At 45.9% G+C, this 19098-nt stretch overlaps 2 protein-coding genes across 14 annotated transcripts in view; one reads left to right on the forward strand and one right to left on the reverse strand.

The window, feature by feature from the left end:
• Positions 1-9869, reverse strand: part of CACNA1B (calcium voltage-gated channel subunit alpha1 B) — a 331532-nt gene extending 321663 nt beyond the window's left edge. For 4 of the 13 annotated variants that reach the window (XM_081896250.1, XM_081896249.1, XM_081896244.1 and 1 more), the window contains exons 1-2: positions 8847-9867; positions 5263-5368 (exon numbers count right to left, since the gene is read on the reverse strand). In XM_081896250.1, the coding sequence (XP_081752376.1) occupies positions 5263-5368; positions 8847-9151 (411 nt within the window). In that variant the 5' untranslated portion in view covers positions 9152-9867. Of the gene's footprint in view, positions 1-5262; positions 5369-8846 lie in introns of all 13 variants that reach the window. The other 9 variants (XM_081896239.1, XM_081896242.1, XM_081896246.1 and 6 more) reach the window with 3 other exon arrangements.
• The window catches only part of SLC31A2 (solute carrier family 31 member 2), a 766698-nt gene that overhangs the window by 602181 nt on the left and 145419 nt on the right, over positions 1-19098 (forward strand). The window lies entirely within an intron of this gene.

The raw sequence follows: 19098 nt of genomic DNA on the forward strand, positions 1-19098 counted from the left end.
ATATGCTAATTGAAGTCATTTCCTACTCACTTTCTGTGCCAAATAGTGGATCAACTGGATTTAAGAAGGGCTGGAACCTTCAGGGCTCTCCCAGATGACTTACCGTGTTTTTTGCTCTATAAGACTCACTTTTTCCCTCCTAAAAAGTAAGGGGAAATGTGTGCGCGTCTTATGGAGCGAATGCAGGCTGCGCAGCTATCACAGAAGCCAGAACAGCAAGAGGGACTGCTGCTTTCACTGCGCAGCGACCCCTCTTGCTGTTCTGGCTTCTGAGATTCAGAATATTTTTTTCTTGTTTTCCTCCTCCAAAAACTAGGTGCGTCTCATGGTCTGGTGCGTCTTATAGAGCGAAAAATACGGTACTTGTTGAGCATTCATCCTGATCTGTTGCACAAAGCTCACACGCAGGTTAGATTATATCTGGCCTTTATTGAACACTCATTCTGATTTGTTATCAGGGTCATTATGTGACAACAAGCATTCATCCCTATTTGCTCAGGCAGTGTTTAAAATGCCTTCATCCCAAGATTTTCATTGCAGATCCTTTTTTCTTAGAGTTTCCCCCCTTTTTTGTTCTAGTGCAGGCAGAGTGCTTCACTTTAATGGTGCAAATTAGGAGCTTCAATGATGCTCTTGAATCCATCTCACAAAATAATGACATGTTGGATAGAATTACTTTTGTTCCTTTTGTTATAAGTTTTCATCTGCTCTTTGTTTTGTTGCTTGTTATGTGCATTTGTTCCAAATGTATCATATTTATATGTTTGAATTATTTTCACACTTTCATATACTGCCCTGGAACCTTCTGATGAAAGGTGATTGAGATACGTATTTAATTATCATCATAATCATGATTTTATATTCTCATTACTTCAGACAGGCAAATAAGATGGCAAATCAAGGCTTTCAGTATGGTTTTTCTCATCCAAAATATTGTAAAATTGACAATATTCTGTATCCAATACATATGCAACAGTTCTTCCATGCTTTTTCTGATGCGTAATCCAGCCATGTTGCTCTATTAATCTGACCTACTGATTTGTGACATATTTGGGATTTCTTTCATGAATGTTATTCACAAGCCACTCTAATTATGCTGTGAAACACCCTGAGATATTCAGATGAAGGGCATTATACAAATTTTATAAATAACAATACTAATAATAATTTTAATGTTGATTTCACATTAACCACCATGATATATTTTTTTTCTTATTGTTGGCAGGGTAGGATTTTTTACAAATAACAAAAAAAGCTTGTAGAGGAGGGCTTATATAGTTATCAGTTTACTATTAAAAACTAATAATTGTTTTAATAACAACATCCTTCTTTCTAATGATTATTAATCATAAGAAAATTTTCACCATAATTCAGGGAACTAAGTTAAGGCAACCATAGCAATATGTCTCAAACCAAAAAATAACCAATCTAGCGGTCACATTTTAAGACGCTTGTAGATTTCTATATTTCTTGCCTCTATATTTTGTATGATTGTGTATTTTAAATGCTAGGTAATTTATTTCATTTTTTCCCCTTTTTAACTTTTTTTATTGCACTGTGATTTTAAATTGTTAGTAACTTCCCTAAGTGGCAGCAGATGGGTGAGAAAGACATCTTTATATAAAATTAATAAATTAATAAAGAAGACAGATGACTGGCTAAACATACATCCTCAATTAATTTGGCAACACTTCAAAAAATGTATAGAGTTGCATCCAACTATGTTTTACCAAGAGTAGACCCAATGAAATTAATTCACCTAAGTTAGTCGTGTCCAATATTTTAATGGCTCTACTTTGAGTAAGATTAACTTTGAATACAACCCATATATACATATACATACACATACACATACACACACACACCTGTACCTGGAAAAGGCATATTTTCTTAACTCTCACATACAAGGAAGAATGCCTTTTCTAAGATCACAGGTAGGAGATGCTTCTTCTGAGATGTTACCTGCTACAACATATCTTAATGCCCACCATCTAAAAGTATGATATTCCACTTCAAAACATTGTTCTAATGATATGCACATTTATACAACTATAATCAACTAACTGATGGTAACTCATATACTCAGTTAAGGGTTTTGGATATTTTTTTTAAAGCCCTAGATTTCACCTTTAATGCATTCTTCCAAGAGATAAACTTATGGAACCACATGGTTTTAAATTTCATGCTAGGCAAGTGAATCAGTTTACTTTTAAAGAAGTGATCCATGTGCAGACCTCCAGATCAGTATATATATATGTGAAGGAGCCCTTGTATGGGCCACAGAACACAGCAATGTAGGAAATTACCTCATTTTGAATTAGACGATTGGTCCATCTAGCTCAGTATTGTCTATACTGGTTGACAGTAACTCCCCAGGGTTCCAGGCAGGACTTATTTCCCAGTCCTACCCGGAGATGCCAGAGATTGATACTGGGGCCTTCTGCATTCAAAGCAGATGCTCTAACCATGAGCTAAGGCCCTTTCTCAATTGAAACACATTGGGAATTTTGGCCACCTGGTCTACCCTGGTCTACCCATTGTGACCAATGGGCTGTAGACCAGGGCTCCAATAAGGCCTTTTGTAACTGTCCATCCAGGTGTAACTGGTCCACAGACCTGGTCTAGCCATGGGAAAAAAGGTAATGTAAAGTGCAAATAGATAAATAAGTACCACTGTGGCGGGAAGGTAAAAAGCGTTTCCATGCACTCTGGCACTCGTCACAGTCCTACGAGTGCCAGAAGCAGTTTAGTCCAGCTGGCCACATGACCAGGAAAGCTGTCTGTGGTCAAACGCTGGCTCTCTCGGCCTGAAGCAAGATGAGTACTGCAACCCCATTGTTGCCTTTGACAGGACGTAACCATCCAAAAGTCCTTTACCTTTTACCCATGGGAAGAGTGGGTCCTCACCCATGGCAGTCTGGCTACACTCTCACATTAGGAGTGCTTCCTCCCATTTACAATAGTAGATGAAATCCAGGAACTGTTATATTAATGGACTTGTGGAATATGGAATGAACCATCTAAAAACAGGCAAAAGGAATTGTCTAAAACCCTCAGCTTTTTACTTCATTCCCCAATGTTGTTTTTTTTAGGTTTAAGATGTTTCAAAGGAGGGAGGTTTCAAGGTTTCATTTCCCTGTGCTAGGAGCAGCCATACCCACTCAGGTTGAGCTTCGGAAACATTCCAAAGCAGCCTTAAAAAAAAGAAGGAAAATGTCTACCCCTGGCTGCCTGCTTCTCTCCTCCACCCCCTCCCTGCCAGCTGATAAAGAATGAAGAGATTATCCCAAAAATCATTCTGCTTTGCATTTGAAATATTATAATTGCCTCATTACCATAAAGCCTGCTGGTAAGTTATTTTCTTTGTGAGTGGGCTGCTCCCAGTGTTGTTTTCTCTTAAAGGGAATATGGTAAATCCATCAAATTTCATCTTCAGAAGAAGACCCCCCCCTCCTCCCTTCTTCTCTCCTTCACATGAACAGTTCAAAACTATCAAATGCCTCTATGTGACCCTGTTTGAGAAAACAGAATTGGTGCTTCCTTCAACCACAGACCCACCCCTCCCTGGACCAGAGGCAGAGGAAGAGGGTGCGGTGGGTGCAGGCTACCCCAGGTGTCACCACAGAGGGGAGTGACAAAATGCCAGGCGGCACTCACGGCAGTGCCTGCAGTGCGCCTGAGCCACACATCTCTCCTGAGAGAGACACGGTGGCTTAGGTGTACACAGGCTCCCTGCTGACCAAACGGTCCACCCGCTGCCTCTCCCCCAGCTGTAGGGCGGCTGAGTGAGAGGATGCAGGCAAACTCCAGAGGCCCTATAGTGCACCTCGCCCCTATGGGTGACTCGCCCTGCCCCTGGGTGCATCACCCCAGGCGCCCGAGCGGCTTCCTCCGCCACTGCCCTGGACCACACCACTTGCATCAGCCTCAGCCAGCCAGTGGCCTTGGTACAGGGATGAGGAAGAATGACATTCCGTTCACATCTGAGTGTGAACCAATCAAATTCGCACTTTCCAAAACAGTCCAGGAACCAAAACACTGACATCCTTTGAAATTCACATGTCTCTGAACTTCACAGTGCAGCTCCCCAACCAATGTTTACCCAAAAACTGACTCCTCCGGCATTCCATCTTAGGACTGTTTCTCCCCAGATGCTTACTCTGATGGCTTCATCACCAGTTAGTTGCTCATTCTCCCACTGTGCTTTGCTTACTCTCTGTAGGCTAATAAAGAGTTAGAACATAAGAAGAGCTCTGCTGGATCAGTCAAAAGGGCCATCTAGTCCAGTATCCTGTTTTCCCAGATGTCCCATTGGGAAACGAGCAAACAGGTCAACAGTGCTCTCCCAACTGCAGATCACAGCAACTAGTATTCAGAATCATTCAGAATCATGCAGTGGGTGTAGAGATAGAACATAGCCTTATCCTCCATTACATAAGGCTATCCATTGGATAAGGCTTTTAACATGGACCTGGTTAAGAAATAAGAAGAGCTCTGTTGGATCAGACCAAAGGGGGTCCATCTAGTCCAGCATTCTGTTGTCACGGGGCCAACCAGATTTCTCTGGAAAGCCCATAAGCAGGACCTGAGCAAAACACCATGCTCCCCACTTGTGATTCACAGCAATTGGCTTTCAGAGGCATACTGCATCCAATGGACATTCGATCTGATACATAGAACATAGCCATTAGATAACAGTATCCCCTGTGAACCACAACACCATCTCATCAGGAGGTCCTTTCTGCACATTGGTGCCGATTCCCTGGGGCCCTGGGTGCCCAAACACCCAAAAAAATCCCATGATGGTGCAAGGCACTCACAAATTTTGGACTGGACACCCACAGTCGTGGGGCTAAATTGGCACTCCTGATTCTACATGATGCTGGACTTTGAGTGTAGTAGGTGCCGATCTTTTGGAACTACCTCCCATTACACATCAGGCATGGCGCCTTTTGAAGACCTTTTTTTTTCCCCAATGAGCCATTTAAGTGGAGATTTTTATCTTAGTCTGCATGTATACAGGACTGGGAAATTATTCCTTTTTATTGCTTTAAACCTTTTTATATATGGGATTGTTCTTGCTATGTAGATAAATAATAATAATAATATTTCTTATGGCTGAAGCCTTTACTGACAGACAGATGCCAACAACAGACACAGATTTTACAGGAAGTGCTTCATAAGTGGAATCAGATAAATACAATTAAGTAAGAGGGTAAGAATGACAACATTGCCCTCCCCCACAAAATAAATGGTACTCACCAGCCTCTCTGACATGGGCGTCTTGTCGTCAACTGGTAAGTGTTGCTCCAAGGCCAAGACGATGCAATTAGCAATGATTGTAGCCAAGATCATATATTCAAAAGGAGTGGAAGCAAGAGTTAAAGAAAAAAACTGATCAACAGAAGTATGCAAGAGAAAATCAGCAATAAACTGGACTCATGTGTATGTGTATCCAATTCTTTCAAATGCCATTTTCATAGAGTTGTAGAATTGGAAGGGACCCCAAGGGTCATCTAGTCCAACCCCATGCAAATGCAGGAATCTCAACTAAAGCATTCATGACAGGTGGCCATCCAACCTCTGCTTAAAAACCCCCAAGGAAGGAAAGTCCACCACCTCCCAAGGGAGTCCATTCTGCTGACAAACAGCTTTAAAAGTAGCTCATTGGCCAAATCCTGGCACAAACTGTGTAAAGTAGCCTGGCATTATTCTTATCCTCTCTGGGAAAGAGCTGAAGTTAAGAGCAGACAGCTTGTCCAAAAAGGCCACACAACAAGTTCTGCGTTTTGCTGAAATGTGAACCAGCACATATCAGATCATGTTTTGAATCACTACACAACAACAGCCTTGCCAAGCCAGTATAGAAAGCAAAATCTGTGCTGCCTTTTAGCAGAAGGGCTTGACTAAAAGAAAAGGGGGGGACCATATAGAATGGATCTTAATTCATTTCCAAGCAAGGATTTATGTCAGAGTAGCCTTGTGCCTTTATAGCGAGCGAGCTCCCTTCTCTGCAGCGTGTGTATCACTGGATCCATGCCCAATTCTAGGCCAAGGCCCAGATGGCAGGGAAGTGTTTCAGCAGCACAGCGAGCTCCCCTGGGTACCAGAGTCGGCTTGATTTAAACCTTGCACCAGTCACCGCCGTAGGCACACCAGCACACTAGCACACACCCAGCCCTCCTAGATGCTTGTGCTGGAACAGACCTACACACCCCCAACCAAAACACTCTAAATGAAGCTTGCCTTACAGTCATCATGCATTACTAGAGAGCTTCTGAAGTTCCCAATAAGCTTCTGCACCCCACCCCCCCCACCCCCATGCAATGAAAGAATCTAGCCTTGCAGAAATGCAACACTTGAATTGCCACAAGGCTTTTCTTTGAGGTACATTTATCCCAAGCTTGGCTGCAGCACAGATGCCTTCCAATTTGCCTCTTCCAGCAATCTGGTGGATTCTGTTTGCCCTGTCAATACTTCCCCTGCATGCACACAGTTTCAACTGGGAAGGGGAACAGCTTGCCATGTTGCTAAGGGCAGGTCTGGTTGCTGTTCTGCGAGCATTATTAGCTATATGATTTCAGATAAAAAGAAAACAACAGGAGACCCCCCTGGGAATGCTGCCATGAAAGCACACTCCTGACACTAGTACAGATCTGCCAATACATATTTGGACACACACAGAGGGAGGGAGGGAAGGATTACTTAGCAACCTAACCCTAAGCTCAGGGTGGAAGAACCTCCTTTTTGCTCATTCTGCTACAGACAGTTCCACTACCATGGCCACAATTGCTTACAGCATGAAAGGAAGAAAGGGACAGGAAAGGGCCATTTGGCTCAATGGGTACAGCATCTGCTTCACATGCAGAAGGTCCCATGTTCAACCATGTTTAATGAGCCAGATGAACTGACAGTCTGACTTGTTCCTAGGATGGGACTCCTCTGGAGTCAGGTCAAGTGGAGAGACAGAGGAAATGTGCACAGACTGTGGTCCTTTCAGCTCCATAGAAGTCAGACATGGGCACGCCTGATATACAAAATTGAGCGGGCTTCTGAAATAGCAAATAGGGCTATTTACTTGTGCAGGAGGTTCAGATGGTGTAAAAACTGAGATATTTTGCTTGCCATATGTGCTGACATAGCACACATCAGGTTGCATCCAGTGTTTCAACATACTCAGAGCAGATCCATTGAAATTAATGGACATAACTAATTTAGGTCCATTATTTTCAGGGGGTCTGCTCTTAGTAAAATTTAATTGGCTGTGGCACAATGTGTGTGTACAGAAGCTTTTGCTCTGTCCATAAACAATTGTGTACACACACATTTACATAGTAGAAGGCAGGCACACTTGTGTAGCTTTCTTCAGTTAGGGATTTTGGCTTGATGTAAGTTTTGCCAAAATGCATCCCCTTCAGATATCAATAACATGTCAACAATTTACAACTCACGACAATATACTGAAACATGCCCAATTCTTAAAAAAAGAAGAAGATGGATCTAATCCAAATACCAGGACTGGTTTTAAAAGAAATCTGTGGTGATATTCTTAGCTAGAGAGGTGATCACCCTGAAAGTCTTCCACAGCCCAACTATCAGGACAAGAATCTAAGTACTTTGCCAGCACTGGTGAGATTATCCTGACATAGAACACAAATGAAAAGAAGAAGCTAAAACTAACAAGAGAATGCAGGAATTCTGAAGAGAGGTACTGCTTCTACAACAGTGTTTCCCAACCTTGTGCCTCCAGCTGTTTTTGAACTACAATTCCCATCATCCCTGACCACTGGTCTTGCTAGCTAGGGATGATGGGAGTTGTAGGCCAAAAACATCTGGAGGCACAAGGTTGGGAAACACTGTTCTACAATGCCACAGTGAAATGTGCAAAACTGAAGTAGAGCCACACCACATAACATAAAAACACACACGCACTCCACAGCAAAATCAACAGCTACACCAGTCTTTTCAAGAAAGGCTTGAACTGCATTGTCCCAAATGCAGATATTGTGTGACACACAGTTTGCTCGAAACAGTGGCTTATTAAGAGACATGAACCAACTTCTTTAAATCCTAATAAATGTATGGTATAAAGAACTGACTTATTTTGGGTGGTAACAACTTAAGGCTTTGAAATGAAGGGGAGAGAGGGAAGTTTCATCAGCCTTCTTGATCCAAAAGGAGACAACAATAAACCAGCACCCCACCCTGAGATTTCTGCCACCCACCCACTCACACCCACACAAACGGCTGGAGAGATGGATGAAGAAGTAAAGTGAATCAAGTCAGGTGTGACAACGTTTAGGGAGGTTAACCTGTCGCTTCAGGTGACAGAAAATACTCCAGAGACTGAGAGGAGAGCACACTGTGCCACGAACCTCTTAGTGCTCCCAGGGGATAGGAAGACCCCATTCATGTTTCCTCAGGTGTCTCAGGGAATCTATACAGAATCTATACAGGGGGGGGGGGCTTGCAGCGAGAAGCCCCTTCCCACTTTTTTTTAAAATCATTTATCTAGTCTAAGAAGAGTTTGATGTAAAGTTGGGGGATGGGGGAGAGGAGTCCGGCCTTGGCTCACCCAGAGGACCAGGCACGCCCAACCACAACATGAAATGCGACCCTCGGCCACCCCAATACAACCACGCCTGAAAGAACACCTGCAACTGTCCCTGAACCCCATTTCCTCGACACGTGAGCGGTCCAGATTCATCAGAGGCACCCTCAGCCTACCCTGTGCTCAGGCCACGGGGCGGGAGGAGGAAGAGGACAGTCCCCACGCGTTACTGGAGCCTCGGACCCCAACCGCCTCCCTCCAAACTCTCCCCCACCGTCCGCCAAGCAAAGGATATGGCCACTCCGTGATCCTCTTGGCATACTTGCGGATCACGTTGTCCTCGCTGAAGATGAAGAGGGAGCGGTTGACAGTGAAGCAGTTCTGCTTGACCGGGATGGGGTTGTAAATTGCCATGGTCCGGGCCCGCTGGGCCTTAGATTGTTTGTACACCTGGGGTCGCTGGCCGGGCTGGCCCGGGGGTCCTTGGCGGCTACTGCCGCGGCCTCCGCCGCCCACCACCGGCCCGCCGCCGCTGCCGCCGCCGCCACCCCCGCCACCACCTCCATAGCGGCTGGGTAGGTCGTCTCCGAAGCGAGCCATAGTGCTCCAAGCGCGTCGCAGCACTCCAAGCTGGCAGCCGAGCCGCGAGGAGGAAGACGCATCCCAGCGCCAGAGGAGGAGGGAGGGAGCGAGGCTCACTGGGTTGCCGCCGCCGCCGCTGCTGCTGCTGCTGCGATCCTGGCGAAGGTTGGCTGGCTGCGGCTGGAGCTTGAAGGCAGCAAAAGGAGGAGGAGGCGGTTAAGCAGCTGCTGCCGCCGCCGCCGCCACGCAGGGGCGAGGCTCGGTGAGAAGGAGAGGAGGAGGAGAAGAAGGAAAAGGGAGGGAGCCGTCAAGCGATGGAGGTGAGGGCGAGGCTCAGTCCTTGGAGGAAGGGCTCAACTTCCCGCAACGGCCCTTTTCAGGTCTCGCCCGTGGCTGTTCGTAGGAGGCAGGAAGGGCTTCCCCTCCCGAGGCTCAGCCTGCCTGATCCGCCGGCGCCCTGGGGTTATTCATTCTCTGTTTCTTTCTTTTTTGCACCGGCAGGGTGAAGGAGGAGAAAATCTTGTGCTTCTGGAGCTTCTTCCCTTTTTTGCTGGATAAAGAAAACGGGGATGAGGCAGAGACGGGGCAGCAGCTGCGGCTGCCCCGCTCCTCTTCCTCCTCCAGGGCTTCCTCCGTCCAAGATCTCCAGCCTTGGAGAAAATGAAATGGAAGCGTCAAGAGCAACCGGTTTGTGAACCTCGCCCCTCCACACTCACACACACTCGCACACGCGAGCGCACAAAAAGCCCAGGCAGCTGACTGCCGGGTAGCCAATCACCGGCGCCTACTCCACCCAGCGCTACAAGGATTCCCAGCCAAGCCCCGTATCAATCAGCAGGGAGGGGGAGAGGAGGGGAGACGCCCCTTCCCAAGGGCTTGGTGTCCAGAAAAGGGGCGGATTGGGCTGGCTGGCGGGAGCGGGTTGCTAACGCTTACGAGCAGAGCGCCAGGCATCTAGGCATTTTCAGCCTAAGCAAAGAAGGTGGTTGATGAGCTCTATTGATCGTAGGAGAGGAGAAAGTGTGGGGCGAGCGAGCGGCGGCGGGGGGGGGGGGCTGCGAGCGTATCGGGTTTCTGGCTTGCTTGTTAGACCGGGCGCCAGGGAGGCGTCCCGCCAACGTCGGTGGCGGCGAAGTTCATTGTGCGAGAAAAGAAAGACAGGCAGCGAGGCGGCCGCGTTCTTCTTGCGCTAGGAGCTGTCCAGGTGCTGAAATCAATGTTGGAGGCGCAAGCCAGCTCTGCAGGGTAGCTACATTAGACAAGAGTGGGATAGCGACTCAGTTTGGGTCAGTGCTATCTGCGATTTCGATTAGCAACTACTCCCCAGAGTCTCTCAAGATGAGGGCCGCCTTCCCAGTGGAGTCTGAGCTTGAGAGAGAATGGGGCACTGCCTGACCAATCTCAGCCTGTCCTCACCTGCTTGCCTTATTACAACCATCATGGACTGGCTCTGCCTCTCATTGGCTCCCGCTCCACCTTCTGTTGGCCTCCCTGACTGCACACCCAACATTCCCGATAAGCACAGCCACCCTCCCTAGCTCGTCCTGCCTAGGTAAGCTCTGGAGCTAATTCAGTGACCCACCTGAGACTCTCAGCTTAAAAGTCTGCAGGCAACGTTTGTCCTGCACAGAGGAGACCTGCTTTAATTAATTGCCATAAGTTAGTCATACTCAGTGGATCTATTCTGAGTATGACTAGTGTTGGAGACAACACAATAACAGCCAGATATTGTTGGACTCCAACTCCCATCATCCCTGACCACTGCCCATGATGACAATTGGAAGGCACTGAGTGGGCTACCTTTGGGCCAAGGGGTTGCCTGGCGTGCAACAAGAGACCCACACATGCAAAAAGAACAATGCCCTTCTGTTTCAAGCTGCTGGAATAAATTTCCTTTCCTCCTGCTTGGACCACCTTCAGAATTGTGCATAGGGCAAAGAGATAAGATACACCCCAAGTTAGTTAGTTAGTTATTTTAGAATTCTTGAATGATGAGTTTTTAAATTAATAGCAACTATATAACTGCAAGTGTATTTGCAGGATTCAGGTGAGATTCCCTTCAAAAAGCTGCAATTCCCAAGAAACTCAGAAAATTATACCTGTGTGAGAGAGGGCAACAGGGGTCTCCTGGCAACTTCCAGCATCTTTGACAAACTACACTTCCCAGGGTTCTGTGGGGGAAGCAATGACTGCTTACAGTGCTATCATAGTGCAGACGGGCCCCAAGATTTCAATCCTATACATCTGAGTGAGCCCCATTGAACTCTGTGGAATTTACTTTTAAGTAGATATGTATAGGACTGTGCTTTCATGTCGCAATCCTTTGTGCACTCGAGTGAGAGTACAGTATGTCCCGTTTAACTTGGTGAGGCTTCTGAGTATTCACGGATCAGCTTGCACTGTTGATTGTATATGATTCATTGATTTATGGCTGCAATCCTCACTTACCTGGGAGCAGGCCCCACCGAATTCGACAGGACTTCCTTCTGAGTTGACATGCATAGACTTGCAGCTTGAGGTTTTGATAATCAGGTGCCAGCCTTAATAAAATGGGAGTTCAAACAGATTACAAATTAAAATATATTAAAATAAATTCAGTAGGAAAGGGAAATTAGAAGAGCCACATTCGCAGAAAGAACAATGCAGTAAGCAGTGATATGTGCATGACTCTGCAGTTTTTTGAAAAATAACTTTTTTAAGCTTATGGTGATATTCCATATGGCACTACTGAAACATACTGATTGCACTCCCTCATTTTTAGATCTATGTTTGTAGAATGCTCACATCAAAAATTGGCGGCGCCCTTTTGTTTCACAGATTGTTGCTACTGGTTCAAGTCCAATGCTAGGTATGGGAAACGTAGGAACCAACTCCTAGGGGCTGTGGGGCTTTGGTCCCCATAATAAAATATTTGAGTTGGCCAGGCCTCCACAAAGTTGATAGGTATTCCCATTCAGATTGTGCATGTGCACTGTGTCATGAGATGGATTATGTCAGGCAGGGCTTACCTGGGCCCCCACAATATTTTATTCAAGTTGGCACCCCTCATGGGAAGCCTCGGGTTGAGGACCAAATGTGGCCCTCCAAGTCTCCTCCTCTGGCCCTTAGGTCTCTCCCCTCCAAAACACATCCCCTTCCCAGGCCTCATCTGACCTGTTGTGCTTCACATTCTCTTGCTCTTGCTTGCTTCTTGCTTGGATGGATGGAGGGCAGATAGCTTACTGTATGAAAACAGTATGAAAACTGTATGAAAATTTGCCTTCATTGCTCAACCTACTTTTGCCTCTGCCCCCACCCACCAGTGATGTGTGGCCCTTGGAATGTTGTCTAGAAGAGAATATGGCCCTCGGGGTAAAAGGGGTTCCCAGAACTGCCATAGGCAAAGGCAAAAGTCAGAACAATTGAATTGAATTTTATCCTTCCAAAAGAGATATTTTCATCTAATTCTTCGATACTAGGTAATTATGTTTTTGGCTTTCTCCCCCGCCCTCCCCCCGATTTTAATGATTTCAATTTCTCTGTGTTTGAAGATTTGTTTGTTCTCAATCCATTGTGTTTGCTGCTGGTTCATGTTTTTGTGATTAGTCATTAACCTTTGAGCAAGGAGTATAGCTTTTCAGCATAGACTATTGTCTTTCATGTACATCTATATTTTTTATTATTTTCCTCCTGTGAGAAGGCTGATTGCTAGCAGGCTAAATACATTCATTAAGCCAGCATCTAACCCTGGGGCAGCCATTTGTCACCTAACAAGCTGATTCACAGTGTGCTTCAGTAGCTCAGAATGATCTGGCTCAAACTCTGGAGCCCAAAATGCCACATAACAGCAGCTAGAACAAAATAGAAAGTAAGGTGTTGATCTATTGTTCCTTAATTCCCAAATTATCCCACCAAGCTACAAAACTAAAGATTAAGCCACTCATTAATTTATAGCGAGAGTGAGGAAGCTCACCCAAACGTGGCCCTCCAGGCCCCTTTACCTGGCACTCAGGTTTCTCCCTAGACTACACCCTTCTTCAGCCATACTTCACAGATTTTTGCCTGGCTTCACAAGTGTTTTTGCCTGGCTGGAATACACCTTTGAACTCTGATGACAACTCTTGCTTGCCTGCAGGAATGATAGAGAGGTGTGTGTAGAACTAGTCTATTCTACAAAGGCAAAATAAGTATTAATTGTCCCATATACTTTCGCCCCTAGCCATGCCCCCCACTGTTTGTGGCCCCCTAGAAGGTTGCTCAGAAGTGAATGTGGCCCTTGAAATGAAAAAGCTTCCCCACTCTTGATTCATTAAGGCCAGTATAATGAACTCTTGGTGCCCTGTGGGAGGCAGTGGAGGACAGAAGTGCCTGGCGTGCTCTGGTCCATGGGGTCACGAAGAGTTGGACATGACTAAACGACTAAACAACAACATAATGAACTCAGTTGCTCATACTAATACTACACATCACCATCCCTATCCCTCAGGGCCAGCCCACCCATGAGACAAGGTGAGGTGGCCACCTTAAGCAGTAGAATCCACAGAGGTGGCAGATCCAGCCTCCAATGAATGCCAAATTGCCCGCTGCTGCTGCTGCTGCCATGGTGCCAGTGACAGCTGCAACACATTCCTTGAGGGCCAGATCTGCTGCCTCCTTGGCAGCCCCTGCTCCCAATATCACCTCTACAGTGACCTCTTGGTGGATAGGAGGCAATGCTGGTCTCCTCCCACCCCGTTCCCACATGTTTATCTTTATTTATTTATTTCCCCCCCCCCCATGTTTCTGGTGTACATCATCACTCCCCTCTTCTTCACTGGTGAGGGGTGTTTGCACCATTTTGTGGTTTGACTCAGGTGCCTGCCATCCCTTCTATTTCCAATGTTCAGGTTTTGAGTACCAGTGATTTTGTAGAAATGGCACCGCACATCTTTTTTGTAAACAGCAAAAAAGGGTTGTTCTTTTTTTAATCAAGCTGTATAAAAATCTTATGCAATAAATAAATGGGTGAGAACCAACTGGGCAGCCCCCAAAACATAGCATCAGCAGATTTTGGGGGATACCAGTGTTCAGAGAACTACACAAAATAAATAGGGGGAAAGCCCTAAGCAGCAAGGGAACTATGTCTGCAATGCGCCTGATTTCAACAAAGGATCAGAGCATACAGAGGTCTCTGAATGCTTTGGGCTAGTGATAATTGGTTCCATTTCTATTCCACTTCTGTATCCAATAAGTTCATGGAGTTCTTATTTTACTTAAGCTAGGTTGAGGAGAGTGACCTGCCTCAGGTCACCCAGGTTTCCCCATTCCAAATTCAGCAGTGATTCAGGAGCTACTGTCATCTGGAACTCTAGATATACCACATTTTTGTACACCTTACTTTGCTGCCAAGATAGACCTTCCTCCCCCACAACAAACACTCTGTGAGGTGAGTGGGTATATGTACATAGGTGAGTATGGAGGCTTTCTGGTGCCAGGCAGTTGGTGATGCAGTCCGGGTTCCAGTTCTTCCCTTTAGATCAGGAATGGGAAACCTGTGTCCCTCCAGATGTTGTTGAACTCAAGCTCCCATCACAGCAGCATGCAACATGTCCAATGATTAGGGATTCTGGGAGTAGCCATCCAGCAACACCTGGAGGGCCACAGCCTCCTCACCCCTGCTCTAAGAAGGTGAACTCCCTATTGTATGGAAGAGATGAAGGAATGTCTAGAAGATTAATTCCCTCTGGAGAGAGGGGAGATGCTTCTTAGAAGGGGGGTGGGGAACCTGGTTCCTTCCAGATACTTTTGGACTCCAACTCCCATCGACCCCAGCCAGCGTGGCCAAAACTCAGAAATGATGTGAGTTGTAGTCCAGGAACACCTGGAAGACTATAGGTTCCTCATCCCTATTGTACAGCATTGGCACTGCCAAAATAAAACTAAATGATCCCAAAGCCTGTTGGGTATCAGACTCAATGAACCAGGAAAGAGGGACATTCAATCAGTTGGCCATTTCCTCTCCCCAGGTCACACAATCCACTGATCCTGCTTCACGTCCTCCACCCATGTTTCTGTTTGGCTGGAATGTTTCCTTGAACCATGACAATGTCTCTTGCTTGCCTGGATGGAGATATGTACTTATATGGCAATGAGGGGGAATTATGACCCTCTAGATGTTGCTAGACTCCAACTGCCATCAGCCCCAGCCAGCAGGGCCAGTGGTGTGGGATGATGGGAGTTGCAGCATCTCAGGGTTCCCAACTCACAAGGGAGATCACCTCACCCCTTAGATGCCCAATTGATCACTGTGGGTGAGGCCTCCTGCAGATGTCATCTTATCAGGAGGTCAATCCTGCACAAAATAGAAATTGGACATTTAATGTTGTGGCATCCGCTGTTTGGAATTCCCTTCCATTAAATATTAGACAAACACTCTATCTTTTGTGTTTTGGGCACTTACTGAAGACCTTCATTTCCAACAAGACTTTTAAGTTGAAATCTTTCACAGTCTGGATTTGTACTGGAATTGTGTGTGTTAAAATAATATTTAAAGCAATTCCTATATATATATATATATGACACCATATTTATGCAAATAATAATAACACACTGGAGGTGTAAGTTAGCAAAAGCAGATAAGACCCACATTATTTTGGTTCTGTCCCAAGATGAAGACATTTTGGAAGGAGCTGGAAAATGAGATTGAAATGATAACAGGTTACAGACTACCACTAGATCCCCTAATTATACCCTTTGCCTTTGAAAAAGACTTGGTGCTGCCAGTAGATATACAACTACATCTTTTAACAACTGCTCTTGTTAATGATAGCAGACTGGAAGAACCTCAGTGATGGAGGAATAGATTGTGAAACTTTGGGATATATATGCTTAAATTATCAAAAGGGGTTAGATATGATAGGAGAAAAAAACATTTGTTTATGGAGTAGTGGAGCAAGCCTTACATGTTTTTAGGTTTATTGGAAGAATTATTACAATATACGCAGCTATCCTTTTTGTTTCTGGCTATCTAAGAACATCAGAAGAGGAGGAGGAGGGGAGGAGGAGTTTGGATTTGATATCCCACTTTATCACTAAAGCAGCTAACATTCTCTTTTCCCTTCCTCCCCCACAACAAACACTCTGTGAGGTGAGTGGGCCTGAGAGACTTCAGAGAAGTGTGACTGGCCGAAGGTCACCCAGCAGCTGCATGGGGAGGAGCTGGGAAGCGAACCCGGTTCACCAGATTATGAGTCTACCGCTCTTAACCATTACACCACGCCGGCTCTCAGAGCCTTTGTGAATCAGGCCAATGGCTCATCCACTCCAGCACCCTATTCTCACAGTGGTCACCCAGATGTCCCAGTGGGAAGCCTGGAAGCAGGACCTGAGCACAAAAGCCCTCTCCCCATCTGTGATGTCCAGCAACTGGTATTCAGAAGCATTACTGTCTCAGAGGGCCTTGGAGACAGAGCATAGCCATAGAGGCCAGGAGCTATTGAGATGCCTTTGTCATGCATTTGTCCTCCATGCTTTTGTCCAGTCTCTTAAGCTATTCATATGCATGATGCCTTAATGAAGATTGGTATAATAATAACAGTAATACTTTTCTTCTTTTGTAACTTGTTGTTTTCTGCCATGAGCTCCTTTGGGAGGAATGACAGGACATAAATTTAATAGCTAAACAAACAAACAAACAAACAAACAAACAAACAAACGTGATTTCCTATTCTATAAGCTGGTGGCCAAAAAGTCCCTCCCTCTTCTCCTTTCCTGCCTCTGAAGTGCCTGTCTCCACAAGTCCAGAATCTAAATACAAACCCAGGAGGTAAAGTTTCGGAGGCAGAGCCGTAGCAGCGCATTTCACAGCCCTCAGCCCCCTCACCTTGCAGCTGCCGCGACAATTTCATTGTCCTCTAGTGCCCTCTATGTCAGCGCGAAGAGCATCAACATGTTCTTCCCCTTTTCCCTCCATTCAGACGCTGGCTCAGCTCACAAAGCAGGCAGCTGCTTGTTCTTCCCCCTCCTTTCCCCTACTCCGGAAGAGCAGCCATGGAGCAGAAAGGAGATGAGGGCTTTCAATGGCTTAATGAGGAGCAGACGAGACCCAGTCACAGGCGAGGCTCCTGCGGGAGGCACAGTTCTGGGCTGGCTGGGGAAAGAAAAGCGAAAATCAATGGATCTTGTTCTCTCACCATTGAAGCGATGTGCAAAACAAGTGTCGTTTATCTCATACCTGTATTAACCAGTTGCATATTTAAGGCCCTTGACTTATAAGCAAAGAATTATAGAGTTGGACGGGATGCCCAAAGGTCATTCAGACCAACCCCCTACAATGCAGGAGTCACAGCTAAAGAATCCCTTGTAGATGGCTATCTAACCTCTGTTTGAAAATGTCCTGTGAAGGAAAGTCACCCACCTTCGGAGGTGGTCCATTCCACTGTTGAACAGCTCTTATTGTAAAAAGGTCTTTACTAATGTTCAGTCAGAATCTCCTTTCTTATAATTTGAATCCATTAATTCAAGTCCAACCCTCTGGAGCAGCAGAAAACAAGCTTGATCAAAGTTCTTGGGAGGCATTTTTTAAGAATATCAGAAGAGCCTTCTGGATGAGGCCAAGACCCCTCTAGTCCAGCATTCTGTTCTCGCAGTGACCAACCAGATGCCTGTGGGAAGCTGAAAGGCAGGACTTGAATGCAAAAACACACTTCCCACTTGCAGTTCCCAGCAGCTGGTATTCAGAGGAATACTGTCTCTGACAGAGGCAGAACATCGCCACTATGATTAGTAATTATTATTAGCCTCATCTTCCATGAATTTATCTAATGTTCTTTTTAAACCATCTCAGTGGGTGTCCATTACTCCTCTTGCAGAGACATCATTATACTTTGGGGAAAAAGTGCCTCCTTATGCCTGTGCTGGATTTCCCAGCATTCAACTTCAATGAATGGCCCTCAGTTCTAGTATTATGAGAGAGGACAAAACTTATTACCAAATAGTTAAAGGTAAAGGGACCCCTGACAATTAGGTCCAGTCATGGCTGACTCTGGGGTTGCGGCGCTCATCTCATTTTATTGGCTGAGGGAGCTGGCACACAGCTTCTGGGTCATGTGGCCAGCATGACTAAGCCGCTTCTGGCAAACCAGAGCAGTGCACGGAAACACCATTTACCTTCCCGCCAGAGCGGTACCTATTTATCTACTTGCACTTGACGTGCTTTCAAACTGCTAGGTTGGCAGGAGCAGGACCGAGCAACGGGAGCTCACCCCATCACGGGGATTTGAACCGCTGACCTTCTAATCGGCAAGTCCTAGGTTCTGTGGTTTAACCCACAGCACCACCTGCGTCCACCAAATACTGTTAAAGTTCAGGTAAAGGACAACCAAGAGAAATACCCAGAGCACTATAGTTCTTCCTAGTGCAGAACTTTTTTCTCTGCATCTTCGTTGACAGCTTAGGATGCCCCCTTTAACCTGTGGGAGGTGTTGATGCTTGCAGCCAGGAGAAGGGAACCGATAGTCTAGACCAGGGGTGTCCAACATCCAAGAGACTGTGATCTACTCCCACTATAAATAAACTGGCAGTGATCTACCCTTTGGATTGACCAGGGTTGTTGAACTTTATTGGGGGGAGCCACAGTTGTTGAGCTTTTTTGGGGGAGGTTGACCAAAATTGTTGAGTCCAGCAGGTCATCCTTTTCATCCTCGTCCCTGCAGCCAAGAGATTGCATAAATTAAGACTGACTCCTTATTATTACATTGAAACAGATAAGAGATCTTGAGGGACACTGTAAATGGGTGTAGGCTACCTAGAAGGGAATGTGGCCTTTGGCCTGAAGAGGGGGCCCCTACCCAAGGCTGATCCTTATAAGAACTACTAAAGCCCTCTTCAGGCATTCACCTCCACTTTGCCTTCTGGCCCCACTTAAGGCCTGCTTGTGGCTCCCAAAAGGCTGCTTAGAAGGGAATGTGTCCATCCATCAGTGGGGGTGGGAATATCCACCGAGGCTA

The sequence above is a fragment of the Podarcis melisellensis genome, assembly GCF_964234715.1.
Source record: "Podarcis melisellensis genome assembly, chromosome: Z".
Classification (NCBI taxonomy): Eukaryota; Metazoa; Chordata; class Lepidosauria; order Squamata; family Lacertidae; genus Podarcis; species Podarcis melisellensis.